The 24,430-nt window shown below is 38.6% G+C and overlaps 1 protein-coding gene across 1 annotated transcript; it reads right to left on the bottom strand.

Annotated features, from left to right (window-relative positions):
• Positions 1–320: 320 nt before the first annotated feature.
• polr3a (polymerase (RNA) III (DNA directed) polypeptide A) lies at positions 321–23,611 on the bottom strand. The gene is made up of 31 exons (XM_030754935.1): positions 23,438–23,611; positions 22,019–22,154; positions 21,300–21,437; positions 20,607–20,778; positions 20,358–20,512; positions 19,834–20,073; positions 19,471–19,633; positions 19,205–19,341; positions 19,017–19,120; positions 18,359–18,500; positions 16,102–16,242; positions 15,866–15,935; positions 15,462–15,589; positions 15,246–15,384; positions 14,683–14,847; positions 14,359–14,531; positions 13,232–13,343; positions 11,834–11,952; positions 11,297–11,434; positions 10,543–10,713; positions 8,386–8,499; positions 6,205–6,291; positions 6,021–6,103; positions 4,592–4,762; positions 4,077–4,170; positions 3,843–3,935; positions 3,079–3,243; positions 2,243–2,407; positions 1,261–1,392; positions 1,049–1,181; positions 321–965 (listed from the first exon to the last, which is right to left on the bottom strand). Exons 1-31 carry the CDS (start codon positions 23,479–23,481, stop codon positions 817–819), a joined length of 4,173 nt encoding a protein of 1,390 aa, XP_030610795.1. The 5' UTR covers positions 23,482–23,611; the 3' UTR covers positions 321–816.
• Between the last annotated feature and the right edge of the window lie 819 nt (positions 23,612–24,430).

Genomic DNA, 24,430 nt, shown 5'->3' with positions numbered 1-24,430 from the left:
TCGCACTGGATGACGTAACCCAATTAGATTATGTGTTGGATACAGTGAGGAAATACTTATCAAAAAGACTTTGACTCTGAAGACACTGCTATGAATTGGGCCTACTCAAGAGACAACACTGATTTGGATGAAGTGATGGTTTTTGTGTAGTTGGTGGCGTGTGTGCGGCAGTGAGTTTGATCGAACTTTAGAAAGTAACGTGAATGTGTTCTTAATTAAAATATTTTTACATTCAACAACTTTTTCTTTATTGGGTAATTTATTTATTACAGTATATACAATTATAAGAACAGGTTTCTTACAAGATGTAAAATCATGAATAAACTGAACTTCAGCAGCGTTGACTGTTGCACAAAAACAAATACCAATAAAAAAAAATATCAAACAGCAAAACATGAGCTTTGCAGTGAGTGAAGCTGCAATGCTGAGATGCAAGCAGTTCATACATTATTCAAAAGTAGAAATCCATTGTGCTTCATAACTAAGAGGTAATCTTTCTCAAGTCTGCAACACACCTGTTTATAACAGTGTTCTTCCACACTGTAATCTGTGCCGTTAGAGAGCAGGAACGCAAGATTATGACTTTAATGCATTTAAAGTCTTGCCGTTATCCTTAAATAAGTAATTCTACCTCAAGTGCTACTAGCTTTGCAAAATGAAATGAAGTATTTTGTCCCACAAAAACTGACAATCCCATTTTCTTTTAAATCCCCAAACAGAAAATTATGACACATTTACAGGCACTTGTGTATTTGTTGAAGATCTAACAAAACAAAAAAAAAACTTGAGACATCCCTGCTGTTTTCCCCTTTAAAGCTATGTGACCAAAGATATATGGAAGTCTGGATTCTCAAAGACGAGAGGCCTTTTGACTGGAGAGGGATCTCTGTCAGCCTTATGCAGCAGTTTAAACAGTCCTGTTCCAATATTCATTGGAATCCCCATGATGATACACTCGGACACACCTGAAACAGGAATGCAGGGAATGTTAACAGGATGGCCAAGCCACAAGGACTGATTTTATTCTGTAGATGAAGCAGCAGTTTACCACAAACTGAGTCCTTCTGTCCAAAATAGGCAGCATCAAAAAGATGATCGGCTGTCTTCTCAAAGGAAGCGAGCATGAGGACACTCTCCTTCATTTTAGCTAAACCAAACCTGGTGATTCCCAGGATCTCTCCCTTTATGGACAGAAGACAAGACTAGTTACCCTGCAAGGAGACACAATGCATATAATGTATGTAGATCAGGGATTCTTACCTTATAGGACATGAGATCTGCAAGAAGCATGACGTGACGCCGGTCAATGCTCATTCCGTGGTTCACCATGGTGTACTGAATCTCATTTATGATCGTGGATCTAGCAGCTTCGATACCCAAGGTCTTCTCAACCTAGTCAGGACACAGAAAACCTTGTAAATAAAAATGCAAGGTCCCCACAGCCAATTTAACTGTTCTCAGCTGATAAATTTGAGATTTCTGCACAGTTAGGTTTTTTTTGTTTGGTTTTGTTTAGATGTCAGATTCAACTCATTGTCATTGTGCGCACAAGGTACAGAATGAAATGATCGTTCCAGATCACTCATCCAGAGATGAGCATCTGCGGTCATGCAGCCAGAGACCGGTGCTGCCGTTAGGCAATGTGGTTTAAGTGTCTTGCCCAAGGACAGGGGCTTGAAACGGCAACCCTCTGGCTGCTTTTTGAGCCACCAGCTTTGACCCACGGAAATTATTTATTTTTAAAACACACGGGGGTGGCTGTATTAGAAAACCTGGAGCCCAGTTTGAGTGATTGCTGTATAATAAACTGCCAGCCTTCAAAGACACGGCTGAATATTCAGTGTAACTGCAGCAACAACTTCCTGCCGCCTCCAGCTCTCTTTGAGGCCTTTTGTTTCCCTGTCAATGAAGTCACCGACACAGCATTTGTGTCATGGACCAATCTTTCTCTTGTTAGACAAAAGCATGGACATAAAGCAATAAGAGCCCATTTGAGCTGAAATACTGTCCCACTAGCTTTAGTTAACAGGCTATGTGCTGCATCTCGCTTACAGTGAATTAACACATTTTATTCACTGGCTCAGGTGTCATGAAAACTTGATGCAGAGCAGGTCATCTGTAGTACACCACCTGCAGTGGTGTGACAGAAGCTGAACTGGAACAAATATGCAGCCATCTCATTCAAACCACAGAACAGCTGCCATTACCCTTCCCACTCCCACCGACCACCTCAAACTTATACCTCATACGTATTGTTTGAAGTGGTCCTACTTCCATTCACTCCATGTGTTGCCATCACAGCTCTCAGGTTGTCGCCCTCCACCAGGAGTTTGTACTTGTTCTTGCCGCTCTGCTCGTCAATGTGAATGACAGCTCGGGCAACCTCGGGTATTCCTTGAACCACCACCTTCCAAATGAGAATTGAGAACAGTGCAAATAATTAATACGATTAATACTGTTATCCTCCCCGGAGTGCACCGGTGTTCCTTCATTTAAACATTATGCAGTTTAGGAGATCTACTGGAGATACTTGTATATTCATACAAGTATAAATATACAGTGTTGAAAATGAACACACAATATTTTTAACCACTCTAGTTTCACAGCAATGTGATATTCACAGTTTACTGAACAGACCAATTAAACTATTATTCACTTTGCCCATGAAAAGGCACTTAAGTGTAATTTATGTAGCTCAGTATCACACAGGAACAAATTTGCCTTACAAGGATTTAAAATCAGCATATAATACAGACGGACCTCTCTTCACGCTTCCTTTCAACTTTTAGACATTTTGGATTTGTGGCTAAGAATATCTGAGCTACTCTAGCTCACCCTCTCTGCTCTCATCAAAATCCTTTCAGGCTGTCGTTACAAAAAAATACTGTACAGTCCAAATTTATCAACACAGGTTCGTTAGTTAACAACTAGCTGGGTGAAAACAGTGAAGCATTCAGCTTCCCCACACCCACACAGTATTCTCAGGAGTTGGAGAAAGCACAATGGAGTAAAAGAAAGTTGTATTTTCTAAGCACAGATTTGCCAGAGGTTAGGTCTCACACACTCACACACTCTCACCTTTGGAAGGTCCTCTTTTAGTGACTGCAGCACATAGTACATGGAGCTTTTGCTGTTCTCTCGCGGAGACACGCACACCACCGCCTCGCCGTGTACAGCGATGTCTCCTGGTTTGACTCGCAGTTTAGACATGCAGATGGAGTAACGCACCGTTTCCGCATTTACCTGAGCGACACGAGAGAAATCAAAAGCAAAGTTTGCAATGTTTTCTTTTCCACGCAGCACAAATATCACTTATCTTCAACCTACAGACAATCAGGTGTCACAGCAATCTGCTGCTCGGCAGAAATACAGAATTATCATATTGTAGTAGGTAGAGGAACAAACACTTCAGTGTTCCAGTTGTTTAAGCTATAAAGGCTTATCGGTAACCACACATACACAAAGCAAAGATGGAGAATATATAAATCTAAATTCTGATTTTTCCTTATCCTTAACCAAGACCCCAGCAACCTTTAAGGTATAAAAATGAATGTTATTTCCTTCTCAAACTAAATTGTCCTCCCTCAGCTAGAAATGATACTGCAATGAAGTCTAAGTGGCACTGAACAGTCAGTTTTAACAGTATCCCCAAGTTCCCAGGCCTCATCACTTTCTTATACAAGCACAATATTATCAAGCTCATGTAAAATGAGAATTAGTACAAAAGTACAGAATAAGATCCCTGATGTACCAATTTAAAGTTAATCTAGAGGTGTTGAAAGGGGTGTAAGTGTCCGAGATGTTCACACAAAATCGTATTAAAAATAATATAGCTGTGGTACCTCCAGTCGCAGCAGCCTTATTCTCTCCAGTGACAGCTTTACCAAGATGAAACAGTCATCTGGAAGGAAAACCTCTTCTATGTACTCAGAGATCTACAGAAGACAAAATGAGAACCTGGCTTCATTACAGCTCTGTACAGCTTGTATTTTTGACATCCCTCAGTCATTCCTTTTATCGAAAAGCTTTGATTTTATTAATAAAAACAGGGGAAAAAAAATATCAGGTTGAAATACCTCTCCTAGGAGAGTCTTCTCAATTCGCCCCTTCACCAGCCTGGCAAAGTCAGCATCATCTTCCACATCCAAATGAGCTGTGATGATAGGGGTGCTGAATGGATTTTCAAAAGATTATTCAAAACAAATTAGAATGTAGTCATTACTGTGACACAAAACACCACGGGCCGGCAGAGTTCATTCTGCTAACTGCTCTAATTCTGTTCTAAGCCGTGGATTCAGACAAATGATCAAATTTATTCTCTCAATGAAAGTAGAATAGGGAGCTTTATTGCTGCAACACTGATGTCAGACAGTAAATGTCAAACGCAGGAAGTGCTTCCATTCAACTGAGGAAGGAGTGGTCATAGAATAGTTCTTGATCCATCTTACAGAAATAATTTTCAGTGATTTTTCAAAGACATCAAGAGAAAGACGACAGCCAGCTTTGAAGAGGGAGACACATTCATCTTTTCATCCCCAGCTCTAATGACAGAGGGAATATAATGAAATGTCTCTGTAAGTGAATATCATACCTGATGTTCTTGGAGGCATTGATGATTTCTTTGATGCGAGGCACTCCTAGAGTGATATTCATTGATGCAACACCGGCAAAGTGAAAGGTTTTCAATGTCATTTGAGTACCGGGCTCTCCAATGCTCTGGGCACAAAGCGCCCCAACTGCTGATCCCGGCTCCATCTGAGCTCTATCAGGAAAACAAATTATTACACAGAGTCTCAGAACTGAGTTAGTATTCATCAAACTGATGAGTGAAATTAGGTAGTTACACTAAAACTGCCGTTTTAACAGCTCTCATAAAAGATGAATGATCATTTGGGAAATAAAGAAGTCGGTCTTTTTTAAATTTTTTATTTTAAACTTCAAACAATGCTCGCCAGTCACTCATTCCACCACAGTATTGGCTAGACTTCCATAAAACTGCATTATTTCTGATGGCCTGAAGGCATAAAGCACATGTGTCAAACACAAAGTCAAATCTGTCCCGCAATATAATTCTATTCAGCCCACGAGATAATATCATATGGCTATTATTAAAAGCCTGCCACTAAATGGCACTCTCACCACTTATACCACAAATCCCACAGCTGCTGCTCAGGTTAAGACCTGTGCACTAACCCGTTTTTCCCACGTTGCAAATGACACCTTGATCAGTGGATAAAAGCATCAGTCAGCACTTTTTACAGTGATATTTAAGCTAGCCTGACCCCTAAAAATGGCCAAATGAAAATTTTTATCTAAAAAAAATTGCAAATTTTTATCAGCTTGAAATATTCTCAATTTCCATTATGTTATTTTTCAAGCAAAAGATAATTTTATATTTCATTCATTGTGTTAAGGAAAAAGTTGGTGTATTCTGGCCATTCAAATTCATATTGCTGATTCAAATATTTTCAGTTTTAGACTGTGCAAAAAAGGTTAATCCTGTTTGGCCCGTGACTTAGACTGTGTTTCTAATTTTAGCCCGTTCTGTGAGTTTGACACCCCTGGCATAAAGCCAACTGACTTTGGTGCCCTCTTAGCTTTATTGCTAACGTAACCATCATGGTTAGTGACTACTTTTGACTGAATATTCCTGGAATCTACTGAAGGGACTGTAATCATATTAACCTTTCAGCAAACTTCAGTGAACGTGCTTATCTACTACTTTTCCAATAATGTCAGCAGATATGTTGCATGAGCTCATTCCTCTCCAGCTTTACCTACTTTGAGGAACTTTGCAGCATAATCAGAACTGACAAACTGATTGCTCAATTGTCTTCTATTTTGAACTACGCATGTAGTAAAGGGACATTCTTTACAATTAAACACCAATGATCGGCATCATTGAGCAGAAAGCTGTGCGGTCTGGTTGTGTGATTACATGATGGAAGGATGGCGTTGTTCCTTTGTTGAGAAACAAAGATAATGAGCCTCAGAGAAATACTTGGATGTGAGTCTCGTACCTCATGTACTTGTCTCTACAGGTTTCAAGAAACTTCTCTAGCTGGGTGGGGGTTACACGATCCAGCTGATAGAGAACCTTTGGCTGCAATACAAGGTAGAAAGATTAACAATTAAGATTCAAATGCAGTGAGGCTTAAGTTTGTTGCTGCATTCAACACAACATCTACGCCACGTGGCACTTACCTCACTAGTGCCATTGTCATTGATGCCGTACTTGTCTCTGGTCTTCTTGATCCTCTCTGAAATACTCTTGATGAATGTCTTTATCTCCTAGAGTTGACAGACGAGAATTCATTTCACTTCCAAACTTTCATTTTCAACAACAAATCTGAATGCCATGCAACTGTTAGAAACACAAGCAGTTTAGGCATGGAGACTCCAAGCTCCCAGTAAAACCATTGACAAGTTTATTTTTATTTATTTATTAAAAAACAAAACAAAACAAAACAAAAAAAAAACCATTAGCAATACTTTAAAATGAGCAGGCGTTGGAGCATTAGTCTAACAACAATATCAGGGTTGTTTTATTACTGAGCAGCATCAGCAAGGTTACTCAATTTATCTGCTCCAATTATCTGTGACACACCACTCAGCATTCACAGCATGACTCTACCTCCAGGTACTTCTCTGTGCCTGTGTCAGTTAATTCCTTCACAAAAACGGAAAGATTCACGTGTATTACTTTCAGACAATTAACCGCATGCAACTGACTTTGAATTTAGACAATTACAGCAAATCGCTGCATTTAAAAAAAAAAAAAAAAAAAAAACAACTATATCCATGACAACCATTTTAATAAAAGGAAGGCTAATTACCTTCAATATTCATTTGTATTTCTTTTTTTAACATGTTACAATGATACTGTCAAGAGCTACTGAAGACCCAGTGAGCTCAAGGATAAAACTCTGAATCCACTGTTTTGTGTTAATTAGTATGTGGTAGCAGTGCACCATAACCACAGGAGTATAAATACATTTCTATTTGCACAATTAACCAGAACAGATGCAACTGTTTATATGGCCTAGAAAATAAACCGATGTTTTATCAACAAACTTTATTATAGACAAAAATCGATCCATTATGCTCGAACTGCTTAAACTCACCTGAGTCATACCAACTATCTTCCTCAAAGCACAGACTCAGAAGGACAAGCATTCAGTCTTTCTTTTGAACCACAGACCTGATCTGGGTTATAACTTACTGAAAATCATAATCTTCACCTCTCATACCCTAACTGAAAAACACAATTTGTTGCTGCTGTTGCTTATTTTGAATTTTTAATCAAGTCGCAAGACTTAGCTCACTACAGGCAGGTGACATATGCAACATATGCAACTCAACTGTTCCCACTAAAGGTGGAAACCAATTTGTTTCATCGCTTGATGAAAAACACACTGTTGAGTACAGCGAGACTACACGGAGGAGATACTAGCAGCTAGTAAAGTGTGACCCAAATGTAAACAAAGGACTCCATCATGTGTCATAGGAACCATCGCTAGTTGAACGTCATATGGCAGGAAGAGGGAACAATGGATGGAAGCTCCAGTTACACGGTGAAAAAGCAGGGTTTTAAGCAACTGGTTCTTGCAAACCAAGAAAAAAGGCAGAAAATATTGTTCAATTTTATTGGTTTATGCACATGTATTATGCACATCCTGACGAGTCACAGGGTTAAGTTACTTTAGTTACAGTTAAACTAAAGTCATGGTTTACTTTTGCTTGAAATTCCCAGGAAAAACACCAGCTACATACATCTGTGCTTACATTTGACTTATGCTGTGTCACTATTATTGCACTATAATGATGCTGGTGCTGGCACCTTGTTTCAATAGATTCACACTTTGAATTAGGCAGTCCATCATCAGTGACAGGAACTCATTGGAAAAGGAGGATGGAAAATGACCTTCATTTACTTGGACTTATAAATTATAAATGCTGCTTCCTGCAAGCATCAGTGGAATGTTATTTTTTTCTATATCATCAGAAATATCATTATTATACATTTTCTTGAAGTACTGTGACATAATTTTGATGCTATATCACTCACCCCTAGTGTCCCCTCTTAAAAAAAAAAAAAAAAAAAAAAAAATTACATTTATGCATTTTCTCTTTGAGGTTTTCTGTTTGGGGAATTATTTTCTGCTCATTAGGTAAACATCTAAAAACCATTATGCCTTATTTGTAAATCAGTTTCTATCACTCAAAATGAATTCTGTAATGCCACAATAAGCTTTCATTCAGCACTATAACTACCAAAATGTACAAAAAAAAAAAAAATCATGTATTATGGGACTTCTAATAAGTTATTTTCTTAATTAACAAAATCTATACAACTTTGTCAGCCAAATACTGTGATAGGTTTACCTCCAAGAAGCTGTCTCTGCAGCATAAGAAGTCAGCTCTTTTCATGATAGCGTCTGCAGTGAGAACCAGCTCATTCTGACTGAGTGCAGGCTCATCTGGACACGTGTAGACCGCCTGGGAGGAACAGAGAGGATCAGAAGCTCAGTAGTTAAAGGCTCACGATAGCTGATATTAATAGCAGTGGAAAATACTTCAAAGTGAACATGAAAATTTACTATATACATTTTGCCCCAGTGCAGCCAATGCTTTGAACATATAAATCAAACATCTATTCTTTATTAGTTATTAATAAAGAGCTATTTGTTTTTCACAAGAGTTTCTTTACTAAAGAGCTGCCTGCTCTAAAACAGACTTCCTGCAGTGGGAGGTAGAAAAGAAAAGAAACAAACAAACCAAAAAAAACAAAAAAAAAAAAAAAACACAAAAACTGTCATTTCTTTTTCAAAAGCACCAACATTTAAATAAACATTTAAACAGCTTCAGCACTGCTGAACAGAGCCAGTACTGCAAACCATAAAACGTGGCTTTTTCAGTGAAAGCACATTTGTTTTGGAGACACAGCTAACCCTTGTTATTTTTGTCTATACAACAGACTGTATATAAAAGAGGGATGTAGCCACTGTACCATCACACACTGGTTTGTGGACCCATTTTGAAGTCACAGAATTTACACTTTGGCTGCCACCATGTTGGGTTCTTGAACCCCAAAGTTACCAAGTTTAGAGGGTGGAGTCCCAACTTTATAGCTAAAGCTAGCTAGATCAGGGATTTACATTAGCTAAGGAGAGGCCTAGCAGGCAGTTACTGGTGGCAGCTCTCTGTATCAGCACACCTGTAAAACAAAGGGGCCATCCCCTTAAACTCTAGATGGGTAAGATTTGTTGTTGTAAACATGTTAATCACAGAAGATCACAGAATCACAGAACTTAAAGACTGAATATTCAAAAATCATGCTCATTGCTACAATAAAGTGATGGTAATGTTGACAGCTGTAGCAAAGATAAGATCAATTGTATTTGATGGTTCAAAAGGTCAAGGAATCAATCTTTATTTAGCTGGATGCAACAAATATCCAAAGCTGATTCTAAAACAGTTCCATCTGACATTCGTCAGCGAGACAGCAAATTAACTTTCAAGCTAAAATCATAAGTATATTCGTCACGCACTTTTTCAATCAGCAAGCATGAATAAGAGAAAATCTGAATGTATTTTAGCAATGTTCTTACCAAGGAGGATCAGTAAATGTGTCAAGTCCAGGAACAGAAGAAAAGGCTACTCATTTTATACCAGGTAAAGTTTTGTTTATGATAGCTTTGAAAACTATTTTTAACTTATACAACTGTGCTCAGCTGTGAAATCAGTGCCAATCAGGTCTCTCTGAGCAGAGTTTTGGTCTTTATGGGTTTGGGCTGAGTGAAGGTACCTGGTGTGCATTAAGTCTGAGCTGTTGGACACTTCAGACTGAAATGAAACCAGAGAACACTAAAAGCAATGCTTTTGTAAACAATACAAGGTAACAATAAATAAATTATATCACTGTTTATATAAATGCATGAAATCATTAACACATATTTATAAAAGTGTGTATAGTGTATAGTATATAGAGTATAGTGTATAGTGTGAATTACTTTTTTTATTTTTATTCTTCTTATTTATATGTGTGTGTATATATGGTTGCAGGTACAAAATACATTTCACTGTGCATTGTACTGTGTATAACTGTGCATGTGACAAATAAACACTATCTTAATCTTAATCTTAATCTTAAAATATCAGGTGCCATCTAGAGCTAGGACAGCCCTTCCTTTTTTATTCTGCACTAAACCTTTTAGCTTAACCACCAGCAAGGAAGACTGATAAACAAGATAAACAAGGATAAATTAGATTTTCCATCCTTGTTTATTCAGGGTAAATTACTTTTCAGTCCTTTCATTTTATTATTCATTGAAATAAACTAATTTTTTAATGGACACAGGGAGCTCTCTTCAAAGACAAACTATATTTATAGATATTCACTCTTTGTGAAAGATGAGATATGGGCATAGAAGACTAAACAATACAAAAATGCAAGTTAAATATTAACTTGCATTTTCCAGCTAAAACTTATTAAGACCAGAAACATCAGCCATCAAGCAGTCAAGTTCTGATTCGACTCACCCGAATGTTGTCCAGGACTCTCTTAAACTCCAGCGGCTCATCCTTGCCTTCCATTGCAGCGGGGTCCAGGCCATCACCACCGTAAATGAACTGGATGATGTCTCCTGTGGAGCTGCGTACTGTGAGGTCATACTGTGAGCACAAATCCTCCAGGGACTTCACCAGACGCCTCTATCCAAATAAAGAGAAAAAACACAAAACACTCTTATAGTGACACATGCAGCGGACACATTGCATCAACACTGCACTGTCCTGTAAGCGTAGACACAGTCCCGGTAACTGATTAATCAACCCTGACTAACTCGAATAAAACTGTTCCAGATTTCAGACTTCACAGTAGTTAATATTCAAAGTCGGACAGATCAGCTAATCAATTAATTATAGTCATTTTAATTTGTCATTTTTGATTTAATATGATTAGGGCTTTAAGGAGGTCAGAGAATGTGTGATAACCGTTTAATTTTTTTTTTCCACATGTTCCAATGGATTAATATATAAAACAAAGTAAAACAGGCAGTATCAGCTTGTGTTACACACACAAAAAACAAAACAAAAAAACATTTTATACCTTCAAAATAGTACACCCAACAATGCACACTATAGTCTAGTGGAGACAAACTAAAGAACGTTTTTTTTTTTTGTTTTTTTTTTAAAAACTTAAAAAATACTGCATGTGGTTTTATTCAGCCATTCGATGCCAGCAGTAGTTGTCAGAAGGGAACTGTGTGATAGAAAAAGGCAGAAAAGGCATTACCTGCATATACCCAGTCTCTGCAGTTTTCACCGCAGTGTCCACCAGACCCTCTCGACCAGCCATGGTGTGGAAGAAGAACTCTGTGGGCGTCAAACCAGAATAGAAGCTGTCGGCCACAAAGCCTTTAGCAGCAGGCAGCTGTAGAGAAAGCATCATCGAGCTATTAAGCAAGCTTTTGAGTGCTCCACAAACCCAATTTCAGTGTCAATATCCCAGAAAAAAAGAAACAAAGAGATTAATCATGATGAGACTAGAATTCATTAATGCTTTTTGAGCACTAGATGCATGGTTAGCATAAAGAAGCGGTATTAACAAATAAAACCCGTCAGAGACTTGGATGAGACAGTCGGGCCTATAAGCAAACACCAAAGTTGATGATAATTAAATACAAAGAGAAGAAGCCTGTCATTACCAGTTACAAGCACAAAGCACCAACAATTAACTAACTAATATATCCCAACAAACAAATTCAGCCTACAATATATGTGGTGCTTTAGAAAATATACAGCAACACAAGTAAAATAAATAAGATCTTACTTTTGAGTGTTTTTCAAAGTGAGGCAGGGAGCGATTCTCAAAACCATCAGGTACTCGAGAGCCGCTTATGGCCTGCTGGCCCACACAGGCGATCATCTGAGATATATTAATGAAGGATCCTGCATTATACAGAGGAGTCAGATGAAGAGATTAAACACACTACACAAATAAAAAAGGAAGAAAAATGAAAATAGAAGAAACAAAACAAAGTAGCCAATTTAGCACTTAACATCTGAGCAGAAGAGCTGCCAACAGCTTGATCATTCTTGAAGACTAGAAACACTCTTTATTATCAGGCTACCAAGACAACTGAGTTTTGGACTGTTTGTTATGCAAAACAAGAACTACATCCATTATACATTCACCTTATTTATCTACATAATATAAGTTAATGCAATTAAAATAATCAAACTTTAAAGATTAGGGCTGTCCTGAATACTTTTATTTAGACTTGGAAGCTTCTGAATACTGAATTGTTTTTTTTTTCCAACTACACGCTCAAAGCATACATTTACAATATTTTACTTGATTGCAGAGCGTCTCATTATTTCCATGCTTGTCTCTGCACCACCTAATATCTTGGACTTTGCTTTAAACAGCCATCTAGTGAGGGGGGAAAAAAACTTAACTAGAACCAGAAAAGGACAAGTGTCCTTGGATCTGGGATTTATGCTCAGTGAGAGCTCCACTTTGTGGTTTGTTAGCTGATCTGTGAAGCGAGAACAGTTGGAGAGTCTGGCTGCGCAGTGAGGCAATTAAATCTGAAATTTAAATTGCAGTGTCCGTTAACACATCGCACATGTTTAATAAAACTGCAAGTGTCTGCCCAGCTTTCCCCACTACAATGCTTTAGCCGATAGACACTGCCAACATTTTCCAGAATTATTGAGCTTAGTCTCTGAGCCTGACAGTAACCATCAGGCTCAGAGTGCGTATGAATGGAGGACATTTTATCTCCTATTTATTTCCTTTCAGTTAGGATGTTTTCTTGTCCTGGCAGTGATGAGTCCACATTTTTTATCTTAATATGCACATAACTGGATAACTTCTACAATTGCTTTCTGTGTCCTCTGAGTCCCTAAGTGTGTAAGGCTCTTAGTGCTAATAAGCCTGATAAAATGTGATGGTCATGGTATTATCTGATTACATAATCAGGCTATTTTGGTTCCTGTCTCACAGTTATCTTTTTTTTTAAATCTGTAAAGCCATTTGATTTATCATTACAAAGGGCTGAAAAAACATCCTTGCATGTAAATACTGTATGAACAAGAAGAAGCCACTCTGTGTCTCAGAGCTCTTTTCCCTCTGCTGCATGCAGACAGGTTAACACCTTCATTGATCATTTACATTAAGATTTTATGATTATGATTAGTTGTGTTTGTTTTCCCATTAGCTTACCTTTGGACCCACAAAGAGCCATAATCAGAGGGCTGTTGCTTTTGTCCAGCTCCCTTAGACAGGCACTGCCGGCTCGGTCTCTGATGACAGACAGCTCTTTCAGGATGAGAGCCTTTAGACAAACACACACAAAAAATTACCTTGAAAGCTGACACACCAACATGTACACTTTTTTCTTCTCCTATACAAAATATAAAACACTGGGAAGCATTCACTTCACATTATCTTTTCTTTAATATCTTCAATAAGAAACTTTCTGAGCCTATAATTACTAACTATCAACAATATTGTTTTTTTCCACAGAAACTGCTGGATGATTTAGTGCTGTACTCTCCAACAACTACCCCGGCACAATCAAACCTATTGCTCTTTCACTGGCTGTGAAAGCCCCAATGATTGGATTGATCATCATTGGAAATCTTTGCGATATGATGGCTGGCTGTCAGTGTAGACCTTATTTTGTGTATAAAAAAAAAGAAAAAAAAAGTCAGATGTAGCCAGTGTGCAGCCTACCGTCAAGTCAATTTCAGAGCTTGACCAATTTTGGAGCATTTGTGGCTTTGATTGGATAGACAGTGAGGACAGACGGGAAATGTTGGAAAAAAAGAAATATGGAAAAGTCCGTTTGTTCAGAAATCAAAACAAAAGTTTTGAACCTACTGGCAATGCCAATATAAATTTTTGAGGGTTTAAAATTTAAACTGCATAACTGATGCTCATTTTTTTTCACAAAGTCATACAACCCTGGGAGAAAATGATGGAACCGCCACACTTAGGAGATGGTCAATCTGTTAACTTAACTTTGTTGCAAACAAAACCTCTGACAAAACCAGGCTGGAGGAGGTTTCTTCCAGCTGAAAGGGCAATCTTCCTTGCCACTGTTGCAAAGTCCTAGCTCACTGGGGGTCATCTGATTGTTTTCTCATGAATACTGCAGGATCTTTACCTTGCAGAACAAAGTGCCTTGAGGCAACTTGAATTGAACTGAACTGAATGGCTCATCGCTGGTATGACGTTCAGTAAGTGGTGGGAAGGTATCGTTTGCACATATAACATTTAAATGAAAAAGATTTAATTTGATGTGGTGATGAGACGTTTCAGCAAGGATCCAGATGTTTCATGCCCACCTCCAGGGTTTCTTCTGCTGTGCAGCCTGGCTGCTGCTGCAACTTGCCCGTCTGCAAAGCTTCAATGTATTCGTCGCACTTCTGGTAGCCATCATCCAATAGGTCCTGTTTAGCCTTCAGCAGACCCTGCCCTGGTGTAACATCACCAATTCCAATAGAGAACCCCCTGTTGGCTGAAAGGGAAAAAAAACTGCATTACTTTAGGTTAACCAGCCTGTATAAATGTTTATCATTTTAAATGTTCCAATATGCACTAAGCTACTAGAAGACATCTTGGCATATGAGACCTAAAAATAAGTTTTTCATGTCTTGTAGACCACCTACAGAGATACACAGGAGCAAGCCTTGCCAAGCGAGACATGGCGTTGGCAGCCTCCAGCTGTCCCCAGTCCCTCAGCAGGATGTAGAAAATGTTATTCTTGGAGCCAGATCCCAAGGTGCCCTTGTCCATGCTACCACACATCAGCTCACTGTTGTGAATCACCACAACTGGGGATATGACACAAGAAAGGGACAAACAGCGATCCTATTAGGTCCAGAATAGAAACACCAATAAGGTGAATAAAACAGCGCCTCGAGACACCTGATGCCTTTCTGAGAGGATATTCAGCTTTTTGTCTATGCTTTACTGCTCTAACAGGTTTTATTAAATTTATCAAGATACTTGCTGACAAATAAATGGCACTAAAAATATACTATGTTCATGGAAGCTTTTGTCTACTGTAATCCATCAAAAACATTTCATTTTGATCACAATCAAACTTTAAAGCCTCTTCCTGAAACTTTGTCGCTGTAAAGACATGTTTGTCATTATGTGAGATGTAGTACAACAAAACATTTTACAGGTTTTTTTTTGTTAGGAGGACATCATTACTTGAGAAACTCACAGGAATCATTGTGACAAAGATCCTCTCCCTTGCCACAGTACTGTTTGCCCTTGGTCCGCAGGTTGGCTCTGACTGGACATTCCTTACTTGGCTTCAGGATTAGGCTGAAGATCTGCTTCCCTGTCCACAGGGCGATGGGCTGATGGATACAGAGTAGAATATTAGTGCCGGGTCACAAATATGGAGTTATGTAACCCACTCAGCAGTGTGGAATACCTTCATTATGGCCGGGCGAGGGAGAGAGATCCTGACTCTTTCATCTTTACCCACAAGGATGGATGCTACTATTTGGCAGGCTTTTGATCTGTCAAAGAAGGTGTCCTTCAGCGTCAAGAGGTAAGCGCCTAGGCAGTACAAATATATTAAGTTAGAGGAAATTAAATACAGGTGCCCTTCAAATATTACTAAAGTGTACCCACAATGGGTAGACATTGTAAACATTTTCATTTAATGTAAATACACCCAGATTTTTCCAATGCTTTTTTTAATGGAATAAAATTTCTACACATTAAACATCTATATATGAGTATATGATGCTTTGAGTGCAACTCCAAGTACCGGAGCTCCTTATATCATACAGAAACATCTATGACTGGGTAGCCACACATCACTGCACTGACCTGTCAGAAAGTCCTGAATAGCAGCAATCAGAGGTTCGCCATTTCTTGGAGTGACAAGATTAGCTTTGGTCTGGAGGAAAAGATAATAAGTTGTCAACCTGCAATTTCCTAAAAATACCATTCCTGCAGAGAGCTTTCTCTACAGGAACTATACTGGTTACACTCACTGGCCACTGTGTGCTGTATAAACACCATGTGTGCACTGTATAAACACCATGTAGTATAATGATACATACCCCCATGAGGACAAGGGCCTCAGCTTTAGCTTCTTCAGTCTGAGGTAGATGGAGATTCATTTCATCCCCATCAAAGTCGGCGTTGTATGGGGTGCATACACACTCATTAAAGCGAAATGTCCTGTGAGGTTTGACCCTGGCCTGTGTGCGAGTTTGAGAAGTGTCATATGAAAAGATGTAACTAAACGTATACTTTTCATTAGGCAAGATAAAAATAACTAAATGTTACATTAACAACAATTAAACTCTGGAACAATGACTCATTTTGTTTGATTTACTGCAACAGAAGAAAGCTCAGATAATATATAGTACCAGTAAAAGTTTGGACACACCTTCTTTTTCAATGTTTTTATTTTTTCCTTACTTTGTAAATTAATACTGAAGTCATCCAGACTATGAAGAAGCACACAAGGAATCATGTAGTAAACTTTAAAGTGTTAAACAAACCAGAATATGTTTAAGATTCTTCAGAGTAGACACCTTTTGCTTTGAACACTCTTCACTTCTTCATTCTCTGAATCAGCTTCATGAGGTAATCACCTGAAATGGTCTTGAAGGAGTTCCCAGAGGTGCTGAGCACCTGTCGGCTGCTTTGCCTTCACTCTGCGGTCCAGCTCATCCCAAAGCATCTCAATTGGGTTTTGATCAGGTGATTGTGGAGGCCAGGTCATCTGACGCAGCACTCCATCACCCTCTTTCTTGGTTAAATAGCCCTTACATAGTCTGGCGGTGGGTTTGGGGTCATTGTCCTGTTTAAAAACAAGTGATGGTCCCACTAGATGGGATTGCATGTCACTGCAGAATGCTGTGGTAGCCATGCTGGTTAAGTGTGCCTTGGATTTTGAATAAATGGCCAACAGTATCACCAGCAAAGCACCCCCATCACACTTCCTCCTTCATACTTCATGGTGGGAACTACACATGTAAAAACCACTCACTCATCTTTTCTGCATCTTACAAAGACACGGTGTTTGGAACCAAAAATCTCAAATTTGGGTTCCTTGGCCCAAGCCATTCTCTTCCTTTTGTTGTTCTTCCTGTGGCTTCTTTGCAGCAATTCAACCATAAAGTCCAGATTCATGCAGTCTGAACAGTTGATGTTGAGATGTGTGTGCTACTTGAACTGTGTAAAGCATTTAGGTGGGCTCTTATCTGGGGTGCTGTTAACTTGCGGTTTCTGAGGCTGGTAACTGATGAACTTATCCTGTGGAATAGAGGTAACTCTTGGTCTTCCTTTCCTGTGGCGGTCCTGATGAGAGCCGGTTTCATCATAATGTTTGATAGTCTTTGTGACTGCACTTGAAGATACTTTCAAAGTTCTTGAAATTTTTCAGATTGACTGACCTTCATTTCTTAAAGTACTGATGGACTCCTGTATTGCTTTACTTAGTTGAGCCGTTCTTGCCATAATATGGATTAGAACATTACTCAAATAGGGCTATTCACTGTATACCATCTCTGCCTCTTCACAACTGATGGTCTCAAACAGATTAAGAGGGCAAGAAATTCAAGAAATTAACTCTTGACAGGGTACAGCTGTTAACTGAAAGACATTCCAGGTGACTCATAAATCTGACTGAGAAAATGCCAAGATGTGCAAAGATATCATCTAAGCAAGAAGTGCCTACTTTGAAAGCTCGAAAACATAAAACATATTCTGGTCTGTTTAACACTTAGGTTTACTACATGAGTCCTTATGTGTTCCTTCATAGTCTGGATGACTTCAGTATGGATCTACAAAGTAGAAAAAAAAAAAAAAAACATTGAATGAGAAGGTGTGTCCTAACTTGCCTGGTACTGTATGTGATCATTTGTTTTGTTCCAATCTGTCACTGATATTGGTCATAAATCATCTAATTATTTTTGTTCAGTTATAAAGGGAACATCGAAGCACAAACAGATTCTTTTGAGTTCGCCTGTTTTCCACCACCTATAAAAACTTCTAGGTGTGCGTGGATCACAAAGCACAGACATGAAGCATCAACTTTTGAACCCAGCACTGAGTTTAAGCAAAGGAGTAAGTAATAATGACAAGTAAACTTAGGTCTTATGCAGTTAAAGAATCATGCTCAAAACAAAGAGGAATGTTAAGAAGTTTGTTTGCACACCAAATGAAAAAGAAGCCTGCGACAAACACTTTTGTCGTGCTTTAGTTATCATTTTCAATAAAAGAGTGACACATTAAATCTCTATATGGACAGACAAACTATGGTTAGAATAGGTGTTTACCAAATATTTAGGTCAAAACCTAACTTACAATGTGAGCCATGATGCTCAGTTTGTGCAGAGAGGGCTGTCGATTAAAGAGGACGACGTCTCCATCTATTAGGTGCCTTTCCACCACATCGCCAAACCTCAGTTCCTGGGCAATCTTTTCACGATTTCCATATTTTAAAAACCTGACAAACAAGAACAGCAGGTAAGCACTTCTTTTTTTTTTTTTCCCCCACCAAGAATAAATATATCAAATCAAACCAAAAAATAGAGGAAAACGTCTCAGCTGCAGTTATCAAATTAAAGCTTTTTTTAAATTCAGATTCAATTTATGCCTCAGGTCGTTAAAGGATATGATAAGAGGATTTGGAAGATACAGACCTTGAATCTTGTTGAGCAGTTTATAAGCCAAAACTTTAAATCCAGCATCTGTTCTTTCTCACAATATATTAAATTTTAATCATATTTTAATCATATTAAATTAGATTATTTCTTTTTAACTGTGTTGAGTGTTTAAATAAATGGAAATGGTTAGTTTTAGACCATTTCAATTCCATGTGTGCCCAATGAGCAATATCATTAGATTAAAACATAACGAACCTCAGCTGTACAGACCAATAAAAAATATTTAGATTTTTTAAAAACAGAGCGTATACGACAAAGTTCGCTTTAATAAATAAATAGAAAGATATAAGCCTCACCTTTTCATCTGAGTGTGTCTGTTCTGTATGAAGTTGGCTCCAGGATGAACATCAGGACCATTGCGGACCAGTTTCCTCATTAACTCCAGATTGGCTTTGTTTACCTTAAGATAAGCCAAATTAACTTAAGTACTGACATCAAAACGGCTGTTTAGTGTCATTTTTGCTAGTCGTGGAGCAAGTCTTACCCTCTCTGGGTATGTCAGGATTTTGGCCACATGCACAGGCACAGCCACCTCATCGATCCTCAGGTTTGGGTCTGGAGAAATTACAGTTCTGCCAGAGAAGTCCACTCTTTTCCCAGAGAGGTTTCCTCTGAATCGCCCTGAGTCACCATAGATAAAATTAGTCATCGGGGTATCCAAACTTCTCATTTGTCAATGTGATGTGTGAACAAGTGCCAAAAAAAGATTAAATGTTACTAAATTAGCCTAGATTCTATTACACACTATACCTTGCTTTCCCTTGAGTCTCTGCACAAAGCCTCTAGTCCATTTTTTAGGAGCCATATTGAGAGGGATTCCAGAAAGTTCACTGTTAATATAAAGGGCACACTGCAGCTGGAGGAAGTCCCAATCCTCCATGATCATCTGGGTTTTTGCTCCAGTCATCCGATGCTGGATGATAAGAATTTGTTAGAGTGGGATATCTCCATGAAAACAGGACATTATTTAACTGTACTGCCGACAGACTTTTTTTATGCTGACTGACCATTGCAACTTACAATACTAATGTACTAAATGAGGTTTGAAGATAGTTCTCTCACCCACCCAGATTTTAAATGCCCCTGCTGTTACCCTGTACAGATGAAAGATACCTTTTTGATGACATCATTAAGGAAGATTATCTCTGTTAGCTTCATTGTAAGGTCGTCTTCATTGGTGCCTGACTTCAGGTCGCTGACCACAGATGGTCGGATACAAAGGGGAGGCACAAGGAGGCGAGTGATGATGAGGTCTGCAGGTTTCCCTGCCTCAGGGTTCATCAGCAGCAGAGGGATATCGTCTTGAGGAATCCTCTTAAACAGGTTCAGCGCCACCAGAGGGTTCAGGTTTTCCTGGAAAAGGAATTGGGAAAATCAAGGCAAGATACAGGACTGCTGTAAGCTTCTACCTAGGTATAAATCTACAATAATATTTATTTGTATGCCCGAGTTCAAAGAATACAACTACGACTTTACTCCACATATGACTTTACTCCACATATCCCCTACTTCTAAAATAATTGTTTTTTAATAGATAATTCCAAATTAGCCCTACTTTTCGGTGCCTTTTAAAAATCAGACCCATCTATTGCTATATGACTACATTTAAAGCAGCAGTAAAAAAAAAAAAAGCTCACCTGTGCTCTGGTCAGCAGTGGCTCTACCAGTTTGTTGTGTTCGATGGCGGTATCAAAGGACTGCAAGAAATCTGACACAAAAGCATCCACCACTTTCTTGGTTGTTTTATACTTCTCATGGATGATCTTCAGTAGGCCACACTTTTTGACGGGCCCTGAAGAGTAAAAAGACACACACTGCTTGGCTTTTTCAATCAAATGATGGTGGCTTTTAAAAGTGAGCGTTGAAATGGAAACATCTCTTCTCACCGTTGAAAGCGGAACAATTGAGGCAGACTGTCCTTTTGCGGCATTTATCCGAGATCTTCTTCTTCAGCCCCCGTTTCTGGAGATAGGCCAGGTTAGGCCGTTTCAAGTAATCCATGAACTGCAGCTTCTCCTCTTTTGTCAGCATTATCCTTGAACATGTCTTACAAATCATCTGGATACACAGCGCAACACTCCATCAGAATGAGGGAACTCAATTACCATCTCCTCACAAAATCTTAAATTATGAAAAGGTATTACATATGGATACAGCTTTAACATTTAGGAATACAGCAATCTATAACTTGATAAATTTACAGCATACAAAGCAGGAAAAATACTGCAGGTTAGTTTATTTTACTGATTTATACAAACATTTACTTTTTAGGAAAGATTTAACTGAAGCACACACAAATTCTCAAATTCACAAATATTACACCAGTTTTATTTTGACACTCTAGTGACACCTAAAGGAAATGGAGGGACCTTCTTTAATCATTACATGATGTGCAACAGGATCCTGATGATGATCCCTGTGTCCGTTAAAATCTCGCCAAATTATCGTTTTCAAATGTACCGTGCCTTCCTTAAAAGTGCACTCTTGCAACAGTATGTAAATTTGTTAGATATTTAGTCAATACACACCACATACGCTTAACAAAAGGTAAGCAACACAAGTGAAAAGACTGAATTTACCTGTAAGATTCCTATGGTGGCTTTGAAATAGCCAACATGAAAGCAAGGCAGCTCAAGATCCAGATAGCCATAATGTCCTAAACAATCTGCCAGATTCTTCCCACATGTCAAACACGGTCTGTCTTTCTCACTGGTGCCCTGCAGATCAAATAAATAAGGCTGACTAATTAATATACATATTACAACATAATTCATTTGGTGATGCAGAAAATGCATGAAATTAGTCCTTTTTTTGCAGAGCTTGAATTACAGCATTATGAAGGGAACAAAGATTAGAAAATCTGATCACTCTGTGGCTAGTTATCATCAAGAATACTCAACAAATAATTAGGCTGTGGGACAGTGAGACCTGAATACACTGAGTAACCTTCAATATTTAAATGAAGTTTTATCAGTTGAGGAATGATACAAAGTAAATTGAGTTGCATCATAAAATGAATTTTAAAAAAGTCACAAAAGTTTTAAGTTTTGAAACATCCCACAATAACACTTTCAGGTTTTAAATGTGGACTTTCCAAGTATTTTAATGAGTACCCTATAAATGGATCAAGTCTAAATATATATTTTAAATCAACTTTCACATAAGAGGTAACTTAGCAATGTAGTGACACGTTTCACTTTTCTCTCTCCAATCACGTTTGACATTTTTATGGACATGCCCTGTACTGTATGTGCCAAGTGTGATTGCAAACACAAGTAAAAAATCTTCCATGCCATACCATACGGTGGTCCAACACACCATAGGGCAGTGGAGTGTGTTTGGTGTCCTGGCTGTACAGGTTTTTACTGACCACCTGGATGTGAGCCTGCTGACGCATCTGCTCAGCAGATTTCATGCCAAAGCAGATGTGGCTTCTGTAAACAAGTACAAAGCGAAAAGCAAAGAAAATCTTGGGGTTAGTATCTCCAGTTGATAACAAGAGGCAACATATCAGCAGGACTGCTTGACCAAACCATACACTTGTGGCACAGTAGGTACAGTTGTGGTCAAAAGTTTCCATACACACTCAAATGTACAAATACACCCCCCCCCCCCCCCCCCCCACACACACACACACACACACACACACACTAATATTTGGTTCAATGTCCCCTAGCATAGTACACCTCCACTGGACACTTTTGGTAGTAATCAACAAGCTTCTGACATAATTCTGGCTGGATATTTGACCACTCTTCCTTCCAGAATTGGTAGAGTCCATGGGTGCTTTCCTGTCACAGACCCAGCTTTTAAGCACTTTACACAAATTTTCCATGAGGTTGAGGTCAGCGCTTTGGGAAGGCCATCCAGAAGTTCTGAGTTTGCCTGCTGGGCAGCTGCAAATTTCAGTCGAGCTTGAAGGTTCATGAGCGGGGGCTTCTTTCTTGGTTGGCACCCACTCAGTCCAAAACTCGCTTCACTGTGGACAGTAACACTGGTGTTCCTGCAGTTTCCAGTTCATGGCAGGCTTGAACCTTCGTTGTTCCTGAACAGCCTAACCAATTTCACACCATCTGAGGGTGACAGTTTGGGGTCTTCTTCCAGGCCTTGGCAAAGTGGTGACACATCTGAATAACTTGTACTTATGTACAATTCCAAGAACTGATGTTTTTGGAATCTGCAGTAGAAATAGCTGCAAGAGACTTTCCTAACTTGTGTAAATCTGCCATTCTCCTTCTCAGATCTTCACTGAGTTCCCTTTGCTTTCCCGTTATTCTGAGTACAATCCAATGAGTGGAAAAAAAAGAACAGCACAAATAAATGATCAAAAATTATTGACACTGACACCCATGATGACTGTATGTAAACTTCTCACCGCCCTCTTTTTTCCAGCATATGGCAGAGCTTAGCAGATACATTTATTCTAAAAATCTTGTACTTATTGAACTACTAGCTGACGCATGCTCACAGGGTGACAGTAGCAGAGTGAAATCTTTAATTGCCAATATGCAGATTCCAAAAACCATATTTGCTCAGCCGTCACACTTCTTAAATGCGTTCACCAAGAATTTCAGCTCACTGCCAAAGTTAGGCAACACGAGTACAAATATATTATCTGGCAATTCCGTACTCTTTTTACATTAACAACCTAAACAATTTGTGTGGCTAACTGGCGAGCTAGCAAAGCTAGCAGGATTCCTCCCTTGGTTATACTCACATTTTTTTGGCCACATCTGTCTCTCTGAACTGCTCCTTCACCATCTTGGCTAATTCTACTAAATTAATAACATCACACGAAAGCAAACTGTTATGTTATCCTTATTGCGGCATGCTAAACTACACAGAAAGCCAGCATGATGTCATGTTGTGGAAATGCTAGCGGCCAGCAGCATGCATGTGAGCCACAGTGCAGTGCTGCCTTCAAGGTCTATTTGAAATCTAATTATTTCCATACTCTGATCCTTTTAGTCCTTAAAATGGTGACAGATTTTCAAACCCTATAAGAAATGTGAAGGAAAGCTCCTTTGACTCTTAAATGTCTTAAATATCAGTGTATACCTTTGATTGCTAAAATATGTAAACATAAAAATAACATATCTTAAACAAAATCGGCGATTAAAACTATGTATGCAGAGTTTATTTTAATTAACAAAAACTAATTTTATCATATTGTGTTTTTCGTTGTAATTTCAATTTAAAACTCGAGATTTTCCTGAATTAAGTCCAACAAACCTTGTTTTAATCACCTTTTCTTTCTTTTTTTTTTTTTTTTTTTTAGAGATTTAGAGTATATAAAAGCACATGAACGCATCGCAAGCATGCACCCAACAACAGTAGGAAAGAGAGGTCAGTGGCACAACCAGTATGAACTGTAAGATGACACCTAGCGGCTAAAATGAGTACTATTTCCAGTGGGGTTTGGTTGGTATGAATTGAGCTCATCTTCAAAAATTTATTAAATTTAATTTTAAAAAACACTCAGACAATACTGAAAAATTATTTTTTTTTATCAACTTTGCTTAGATTAGAACTAAGGCATTTGGGCATTTGATGAGAGGGAAATAAAACTGCCATTAATGGACTCAGGACTGTTCAGGGAATTCATGTACTCTTAAATATTCTTAAATATAACAACATGGGGTTATATATGATATGGATATAGCAGGTAGGTTGCTCCAGAATGTCAAAAGTGATGGGTTTGCATGAGAAT

Source organism: Archocentrus centrarchus, chromosome 19 (assembly GCF_007364275.1).
Source record: "Archocentrus centrarchus isolate MPI-CPG fArcCen1 chromosome 19, fArcCen1, whole genome shotgun sequence".
Taxonomy (NCBI): Eukaryota; Metazoa; Chordata; class Actinopteri; order Cichliformes; family Cichlidae; genus Archocentrus; species Archocentrus centrarchus.
This window is presented reverse-complemented; position numbering and strand designations above follow the sequence as displayed.

Coding starts and splice junctions, on each gene's coding strand:
- polr3a (XM_030754935.1), bottom strand. CDS start 23,481: ATGGTGAAGGAGCAGTTCAGAGAGACAGATGTGGCCAAAAAAAT. Junction 13,344..14,358: donor CAGCAGAAGAAACCCTGGAG/GTGGGCATGAAA, acceptor GTTTGTCTAAAG/GCTCTCATCCTGAAAGAGCT. Junction 4,763..6,020: donor TGTAGAGACAAGTACATGAG/GTACGAGACTCA, acceptor TTTTCCTGATAG/AGCTCAGATGGAGCCGGGAT.